At 38.0% G+C, this 9,648-nt stretch overlaps 1 protein-coding gene across 1 annotated transcript; it reads right to left on the bottom strand.

The window, feature by feature from the left end:
• Window positions 1-702: 702 nt before the first annotated feature.
• Window positions 703-8,870, bottom strand: LOC140306504 (coiled-coil domain-containing protein 63-like). The gene is made up of 9 exons (XM_072385116.1): window positions 8,766-8,870; window positions 6,584-6,697; window positions 5,220-5,401; window positions 4,965-5,149; window positions 3,041-3,231; window positions 2,889-2,963; window positions 1,100-1,259; window positions 901-1,020; window positions 703-812 (listed from the first exon to the last, which is right to left on the bottom strand). The coding sequence occupies exons 1-9, from the start codon at window positions 8,868-8,870 to the stop codon at window positions 703-705; spliced, it is 1,242 nt and encodes a 413-aa protein (XP_072241217.1).
• Window positions 8,871-9,648: the final 778 nt, after the last annotated feature.

Raw genomic sequence — 9,648 nt, 5'->3', positions numbered from 1 at the left:
CGTGCACACACACATGCGCACAGGGTCTGCAAATGTGCTGTAATGTTCCCAGTTCAACATTAGAGGGGGATATTTTATCTCTTTTGACTTATAAATACTGTAGATTTGATTAGAATGTTATTCAGCACTAATTTCTTCTCATTTCTTAAAATACTTATATAATAATTCTTTATATTATGTATAAACTTAGCTAAGAAATAGCAAAACTTTTGCTTCACTTTGCCCCTTTTAAGAAATCATTCATCTTATTTGGTAATTTTCCAAAATAGGACAGGACAGATGCTGAAAAGGTTGATTTTTGGATATGACTTTTTTACTCTTAGCCCAGATTTCAGACTCAAATTACCCACAACTGGAAGGATTTGCTTTGCATTTTGCATGAAGCAGATAGCGGACAACCGCAAAATGCCTGCAGGGCTTATCTTTGATTGGTGTTGCAATCTAACATCAAAGAAATATATCTTCTGTTGATATTGCTCTTGAGTTAATGATTAAAGAGGCTTTATCTGGAGGCGCAGTTTTGTAAGAATATCAAATGTTTGCATGTTAAGTACGATGAAAAAGTCAATATTTCTAATAAATATGACTTGTTTTTCATAAAATCAGCCGGTGCAAGTCTGACCGTTCTGCTTTAAACACAGAACCGCGATTAGATGCTGTAAAATGCTCTTTATTGCCATCAGCAGTCTTTAATGAGCTATTTTACTGCTGTGTAAAGATTAGAGATTTTCTGCCTGATGAGGTGGACCTGAACGAGCCTCCAGAAGATGTCCTGCTGCGCTCTTTTTCCACAGCTGCCTCACTGTCTACAACTGTAAAAACAGACAGCATGCTGTATATGACAGTAAAAACCAACAGGAAGTGACTTTATGTTGTTAGTTTTAAAGAAGAGAAGCGAACCCGAGTTTGCAGATGTTCCTACATCTGGCAGAAGGGCAAAGTTAACCGACTGGAGGTTCTGCTCATCTGCTTCGCTGTTAGCATTGATGAGCAGATTATTAATGTTCTCCACAAGCATGTCTGAAGAGAGGAGGTGACAGGGAGGTTAAAAATGTACAATCAGGCGCCGTATTCAGAAGGCCGAGACTCCTCCAGTTACCGATGCAGTGTGTGATGTTGTCAGAGGTGACAGGAACCGGTTCATCGATCTCCTCTAAGAGAGCACTGATGGAAGCCGTCAGCTGGTCCACGGTCCTCTGAACACCACAGCGCTGCTCCTCCAGGGAGTCGGCCAGGTTCATGTGGTTCTCCAGCTCAGACTGAAGCACAGAAATACACAACAAGTCACTCATATTCTGTTTGATCAAGATAAAGACTTTAAAAATCTGTCAAAAATGCCCTGAACTGGTCTGTTAAAGAACATTTTCATTTGGTTCAAATACAGACTTCCCACATTGTTTTAAGACATTTTGCAGTAAATCTACCAATTAAACAGTTTTTGATTCCATCTTTTATAGATATATATTTTTATTTTTCTTCTGTCTTGATTTAATTAGAAACATTAAAGGTCTGGTATGTAGGATGACTAACATCCAGCATGGTGGGGTGCAGACGACCATCAGCATCTTCAGACTGTCTTCCTCCTTAAAAGGTGCCCGTGTGATGTTTGTTTATACAGGTAGTTATAGCTAATAGTTATAGCTAATAGTTATAGTTATAGTTATAGCTAATAGTTATAGCTAATAGTTGTAGCTAATAGTTATAGTTATAGTTATAGCTAATAGTTATAGCTATAGTTATAGCTAATAGTTATAGCTATAGTTATAGCTAATAGTTATAGCTATAGTTATAGCTAATAGTTATAGTTATAGTTATAGCTAATAGTTATAGCTAATAGTTGTAGCTAATAGTTATAGTTATAGCTAATAGTTATAGCTATAGCTATAGCTAATAGTTATAGTTATAGCTAATAGTTATAGCTAATAGTTGTAGCTAATAGTTATAGTTGTAGCTAATAGTTATAGCTATAGCTATAGCTAATAGTTATAGTTATAGCTAATAGTTATAGCTAATAGTTATAGTTATAGCTAATAGTTATAGCTAATAGTTATAGTTATAGATAATAGGTATAGCTAATAGTTCCAATCTAATATGCCACCTCTGGGCAGCCGAGGCTCAGTGGTTAGAGTGGGTCGTCCAGTAACCGGACGGTGGTTCGATTCCCACTCTCGCCACTCAAAATTTGGTGAAACTGACAGCTGGAGGGGTGTCAGTCCATCTCCTTGCCTCGGCCAAGGTGCCCTTGAGCAAGGCACCACACCCCCGTGCTCCCTGGGCGCTGTGATTAGCTGCCCACCGCTCCAGTGTGTGGCATCTGTCTCTATTAGCGTGTTCAGCAGTGGGTTAAAAGTGGAGGTGGGTTATATGTGCATGAAATTTGTTCTGATCTGATCTCTCGTGGTCGAGGGAGCATGTATGAAGGTTAAAAAAGCAGTGAGCATAAAAAGAACACACTTTAGCCCAGACCCAACCAAAGTAAAGTTACTGTCTAAACCCAACCAGGAAGTGACCAAAGTGTTATAGAACTGTGTTACCATATTATTTACTGTATGTATGTTGCTCCTTAAATGAAATATTTCATAATGACGTGTAATCTGATGTGGGAAAGCTGATATGGGTCATGTTTCCCTACTGCTGCTTGTTGGAGAGGTACTTAAGTAATACAGACATGTACAAACAACCATTATAGCTGTTAAATTGGAGGATTTGATGCTTTGGATTTAAAGCTACTGTACTTCACATTTGATTTAATTCTAATTCTAATTCTAAAAAAAGTTAGTATGGATTTTTTCCCCTGAAATTGATTCATTCCTCTGGTCAACAGAATATTTTGTGTTGTACAGTTTACTGCGCTGACAGTAAACAGACAGAAAGACACTAAGATTCACCTCTAAATCCTTGATCTGGCTCATGCCCTGCTCTTCAAGTTGTTTATTTCCTTGCTCCAATATCAGGACGTCACTCTGCAGAAGAAACTCCAGCACATCACTAAAACTGTCACTAAAATCCCTTTTAGCATGTTTATGGGATCTCCACATACCTTCATCTTGGCTATGGAGGTCTCCAGCATGTTCAGTTTGCTGTGCAGCTCAGTGATGTAGTTCATGAGAACTAAATTAGTCTGTTTATTTCGAGCAAACGTGAGGCCTATCTGACTCAGGCTGCTTTTTCCGTTGGCCTCCACCAGCACACGGTAGCACTGCCTGTACATCTCCAGCTGCTTTGTCCTCTCTGTGTTACAGATCATTAACTCATGTTTCAAAACACAAAGATGCGTTTGCAGACATAATAGAGAGAGTTTAAAAGGAGTTGGTTATCCTTCAGTTTTCTTAGTTTTTCACATAGCTGCAGGGGATTAGATCAGAGTGTAAAGTTGTGTGCAAATGTGCATGTTTCAGTTTTAAAAGTTGGTTATCAGTGTTGCCACCTAGCTGTGAATAAATTGTAGTGTTTTTGTTTAAAACGGACATATTATTCATATTAGGGATGGGAATCGAAAACTTCTAACCGGTTATCAGTGTTTCAATTCCTTGGAAACGTTTTCCAATTCCAGTGGGTCTTAAATGACGTCACCACGCAGCGACGCAGCGTGCGTGGCGGGTCGCGTGCAGCCAGCCGTCAACAGTAAACATGGCGCCAAAGCGGTACAAACGGTCGACAGTTTGGTTACACTTCACTAAAAAAGACAACAGGGCAACTTGCAAAGTGGATATTTCATCAAAGGGAAGAAATATGACTAACCTTAGTGAGTCTCAAACCAGCAGCAACGTTAGCATGTCCTCGGCTAATACAGCAGGTAACTAACTAACTAACTAGCTAGCTAACTAACTAACTAACACTGCCTGTCATGTTAGCGCCATTTGCCTCATTGTAAAACCTGCTATTAGTAACGGTTAACACTAAATTAATGCCTTCTCAGGCGTTACAGTTCGAGCCTGACTGTCTCAGAGCCAGAGGCTGGCAGCACAACCTCCAGTTCATATCTACCTCCAGCTTCTCCTTTCACCGAAGCAGGGAAGAGTAAAATGACCCAGCCCAGGAAAGACGAATGTCACAGAGCAGTGACTAAGTTTGTGGTAAAAAACTTGCACCCATTTCAATTTCGGTAGGTGAATGTGTTTCAATTCAGAGAATGTCAAAGCTGGGCCGAGCCGAGCTGGGCCGAGCCGAGCTGGGCCGCGCAAATCTGGGCTGTGGACCTCTTAAGACCCACTGTTGTTGGGTTTGTGAGGCCATGACTCATGTTACTTCTGAACTAAACAAAGTTGATGCTAATCGACCTGATTGTTGTCCTTTTTCCCCAAATCAGAATCGATAAAGAACCGAATCATTAAATAGAATTGGAATCGTATTAATCTTATCGATTCCCATCCCTAAATTTAGGTCTGAACAAGAAAACATTTGCATACTTAAAAAAAAAAATGGACACTCTCCATTTCACTTTCATTGTATTTCAGCCTTTTTCAGTCTTTTTATGGTCCACCACTAAAACAACCTCTGTTCTGATGAGTCAGCTCCTATTTAACCTAATAACCAGCTACAAACTCATTTTATTAGAGCTGCACATTCAGGGGGAGTCTAAACTCTGTTCTATTGACATTTGACATCTAGTAGTTTTGTGTTGAGTAAGACTTTGAACTAGTTAAAGTGACCCCCACAGCTTTTAGGAAGGCAGTAAGCTGGCTTTTGTCTTTGGGCATGTCTTGCTATACTTTCAAATGCTTTTGACTCTATAATTACACATTTATCTACTTTAATCTTAATTTTTTTGCATAAAAATAACATCTACTTAATGGTAAGCAAGTAACTACGAGCAGTCTGAATACAAGTTTGTTAAAAATCTTAAAACAATTACAGTTTGTATAAAATAAAAGCTATATGGCAGCAGTATAATGAAAAGAGTGGCATAGCTCTCTGAATATTAAGATAATGTGTTTAAAGAGATTTCTATGGGAGCATTGTACCTTTCTTCTTTGAGTCTTTCTCCTGGACTGAAAGGATAATTTCCTGTAATTTCGTCTTCATGAAAGTCTGCAGTTTGGTGTCATGTTCAATGAACACTCTCAGGTTCATCATTTTCTTGCTGAACTCCCTCATCTCCTCCTCAAGGCTCTCCTTCATTTCCAAGATGTGGGTCTCAGCAATCGATCTTCCGCACAAAAGGAAAAAACGTCAGGCGTTTTAAACACCGTGCTCACTGACAGATGTGTGATTTTTACCTCTGGTTGAAAGCTGCTGTGGCCCCGGCTTCCAGTTTCTCCATCATGTCTCGTTGGGCCTCCAGCTGTTGGTCAAGGGTCTGCTCGATGTTTTGTCCTGTATCCCTGAGTTTCAGCACGTGAGCAAGGTCTTTACGGCAGTCGATATTTCTTTGCATGATCACACCAAACTTAATGGTATCCTGTCAAATACAAGCACACAAAATCCCAGTTAAAGGCGTAAAGATTGAGGAAAGGTTTAAAACTATAGTGTGTACCGCTGGCTGCCTCATGTATAGAGGTTCAAATGTAAATGTAATTTATTTCTACAGCCCTTTACAACAATCCATTTCGGTACCAAAGTGCTTTACAGCAGATAATAAATGAAGAAAAGAATAAGTACAAAACAATAAAATAACAGTAAACGCAATAAAATACAGCAAAATTGAATAAGATAATATAAAAGTGTCACCATACTACTGGGTATTAAAAGCCACCTGAAATAATAAGGTTTTTAGCCCAGATTTAAAGAGGCCCAGGTCAGAAATAAGATGCATCTCGGGGGGGGGGCTTATTCCAGAGCCTGGGGGCACCCCAGGGCTTGTATTTTAACCTGAACACTTCCAACAAAAGTTGATTTGTTGACCTCAGAGCTCTGCCAGGGTTACAGTTAAAAGCTCAGATAAATACGATGGGGTGAGGCTGTTAAGAGCTTTAAAAACAAACATTAAAAGGTTAAAATCAGTTCTATAAAGGACAGGAAGCCAGTGAAGGGAGTTAAGAACAGGAGGGATGTGCACAGGTCTGTTAGTGTTGGTTAAAAGCAGCATTTTGCACCAGCTGAAGGCGACTGAGAGAAGTCTGGGAGACGCAGACATAAAGTCCATCGCAGTAGTTTAACCTTGAACTTATTAGGGCAGGGAGGCTTAAAAACATTTTAACTTTGGCCAGGAGACGCAGCTGGAAAAAACTAGTCCTGACAACATTGTTAATTTGTCTGTCAAACCTCAGATGACTGTCAAAGGTCAAAGGTCACTCCCAGATTTCTGACAGTTGAACTGAGCTTTGAAGACGAGGTGCTAAAGTCAGCCGTCACAGTTTCCCCAAACACAATAAATTCAGTTTTATCATCATTTAAATGTAGAAAATGTTGGGCCAAACATTGCTTAATGTCAGCAATACAATCAAAGAACTTTGTGTTACTATTTGGCTTCACCGGCAGATAGATTTGTAAATCGTCTGCAGAACAGTTAAAGGTCCTCGATGCAGCCAGCCCAGCTTTGAGTCTAACTTGTGGCCCAATTGTTGCAGGAAACCCCCTCTTTCTGGGCCCTTTTCTATCATTCTACTTTGAAATCAGCGACCAGTTTTGTTAGCATCTTTACCTCGTCCAGGTTCCTTAAAGAGTTCCTTTGGTAGCTGCCGAGTTTCCTCTGAAGCTGCTGGATGCCATCTTGTGCAGCTAACATCTCATTAATCTTTCTCTCTGCTGCATCTATCTGCAGACACAGGGGGGGGGGGTTATTGTTTGAGGTGTCCACAGCCATATCCATCAGGACTAATTCAAATAAACGCTCCCTTGTGCAGCACAAAAACATTTCCATACTGTTTAAAAGAAAGAAATCAGCTCTTTCATGTCCCAGTTTTCAGCTCCATGTAAGGTCCAGAGTGCTGTTGAATATCCTTATTTTATTTTAACCAAGTTACTGAGTAATGTGGTTTAAACAAACACACTCAGACCACTTTGTTACTCGGGCTGCTCTCCTCTGGACCCAGATACAGATTTTAGGACAACTGACACCTTCAGGTACTTCTTTAGCATCAGTTTCTATATATAAGGTTTCTATATATGAGGTTTCTATATATGAGGTTTCTATATATAAGGTTTCTATACATAAGGTTTCTATACGTAAGGTTTCTATACATAAGGTTTCTATATATAAGGTTTCTATACGTAAGGTTTCTATACATAAGGTTTCTATACATAAGGTTTCTATATGTAAGGTTTCTATATGTAAGGTTTCTATATATAAGGTTTCTATATATAAGGTTTCTATATATAAGGTTTCTATATATAAGGTTTCTATATATAAGGTTTCTATATGTAAGGTTTCTATATGTAAGGTTTCTATATGTAAGGTTTCTATATGTAAGGTTTCTATATGTAAGGTTTCTATATATAAGGTTTCTATACGAAAGGTTTCTATACGAAAGGTTTCTATACGAAAGGTTTCTATACGAAAGGTTTCTATACGAAAGGTTTCTATACGAAAGGTTTCTATACGTAAGGTTTCTATACGAAAGGGTTCTATACGTAAGGTTTCTATACGTAAGGTTTCTATACGTAAGGTTTCCATACGTAAGGTTTCTATACGAAAGGTTTCTATACGAAAGGTTTCTATATATAAGGTTTCTATCTGTAAGGTTTCTATCTGTAAGGTTTCTATACGTAAGGTTTCTAGATATAAGTTTCTATACGTAAGGTTTCTATACGTAAGGTTTCTATACGTAAGGTTTCTATATATATAAGGTTTCTATACGTAAGGTTTCTATACGTAAGGTTTCTATACGTAAGGTTTCTATACGTAAGGTTTCTATACGAAAGGTTTCTATATATAAGGTTTCTATCTGTAAGGTTTCTATCTGTAAGGTTTCTATACGTAAGGTTTCTAGATATAAGTTTCTATACGTAAGGTTTCTATACGTAAGGTTTCTATACGTAAGGTTTCTATATATATAAGGTTTCTATACGAAAGGTTTCTATACGTAAGGTTTCTATACGTAAGGTTTCTATACGTAAGGTTTCTATACGAAAGGTTTCTATACGAAAGGTTTCTATACGTAAGGTTTCTATACGAAAGGTTTCTATACGTAAGGTTTCTATACGTAAGGTTTCTATACGAAAGGTTTCTAGATATAAGTTTCTATATATAAGGTTTCTATCTGTAAGGTTTCTATATGTAAGGTTTCTATATATAAGGTTTCTATATATAAGGTTTCTATCTGTAAGGTTTCTATATATAAGGTTTCTATACGAAAGGTTTCTATACGAAAGGTTTCTAGATATAAGTTTCTATACGTAAGGTTTCTATATGTAAGGTTTCTATATATATAAGGTTTCTATATATATAAGGTTTCTATATATATGAGGTTTCTATATAAATAAGGTTTCTATATAAATAAGGTTTCTATATATAAGGTTTCTATATGTATACAGGTTCTATTCAATGTTGACTCAGATGATCCTGATGCATCCCATAATGCACTCTGTCTTCCCTCTACTCTCGTCTCTCTTTATGAATCCCATAATTCCATGGAAAGCTTGTCCTTGTATTTCCTGCCTGTCCCCAGTCCACAGTTACTATGACAACAGCGCTGGTTACTGTTGTCTCTGCCTGTTTGGATGTTCTTCTCTCCCCAACCTCCTCCCTTTGTCTTGTAATTACCTTGAGAAGCTTCTGTTGTTAAGTGGCTCCATACAGATAAAACTAAATTAAACTGACAGCTCTTATGAGATTACAGATAAAAATGGAAGAAATGAAATACTTTAGCATCTGCCTGGTTTACCTTCTTCTCTTCAGACGTGAGTTGTTCCCTCTGCAGGCTGATGAGCTGCTTATATTGGTTATTTTCCTCCAGAATATTTTCGTTTTCATCCTTGCAGTTGTTCATTGTCCTTTTGGTTCAGAGATCAAGGTTTGTTCGGTTCTTCCTCGCTGTTTACTTCAGTAATAAGCTGGTTCAGCATCTCATGGCAGTTCAACAGTAAACAGAAAACCCGACACAGAATGTTTATATTTGAAACCGAGTTAGCTGTTATTTAAATTAATGTAAAAAAAGTGTCATTTTACAAAAAGATAACAGAATATGTAGAATAAGCTTCCAAAAGCCAAACCTGGAATCAGCAGCAGATAAACACCAGATGCTTTCCTGCAGCTCCCCGTGAGACACAGCTTTACTTTAGTATCAGAGAGGGTCCAACATATGAAGTAGCTGTCATTTTTATATAAAGACAAGTTGAATAACAACTACCAACAATTAACTCCAGCTTTAGTTTACAGTAGTTGATTAATTTAATTAATTAATTTAATTTACAATAGTTAATTAATTTAATTAATTAATTTAATTTACAGTAGTTGATTAATTTAATTAATTAATTTAATTTACAATAGTTCCCATTGTTGCAGTGTTATAACTTGGGATATCTTCAGGTATGATGGTATGAAAGTAGGTTAAGACTTATAAAGACTTTTGATTTTCCATCCATCCATCTTCCATCCATCCATCCATCCATCATCCATCCATCCATCCGTCCATCCTGCTTAGGTCTGGTAGCAGAGGGAAAGAGGCCTGGGGGGAAGCCGAGATCCTTTTCTCCAGCTCCTCCTGGGGGATTTTGAGGCGTTCCCAGTTCAGAGGGAATGTGCCCTCCGCTGCGTTCTGGTTCTTC

Source organism: Leuresthes tenuis, unplaced genomic scaffold, assembly GCF_036924035.1.
Source record: "Leuresthes tenuis unplaced genomic scaffold, fLeuTen1.0.hap1 SCAF_5, whole genome shotgun sequence".
NCBI lineage: Eukaryota > Metazoa > Chordata > Actinopteri > Atheriniformes > Atherinopsidae > Leuresthes > Leuresthes tenuis.
Note: the sequence above shows the minus strand (reverse complement) of the source record. Positions and strands in the feature narration are given on the sequence as shown.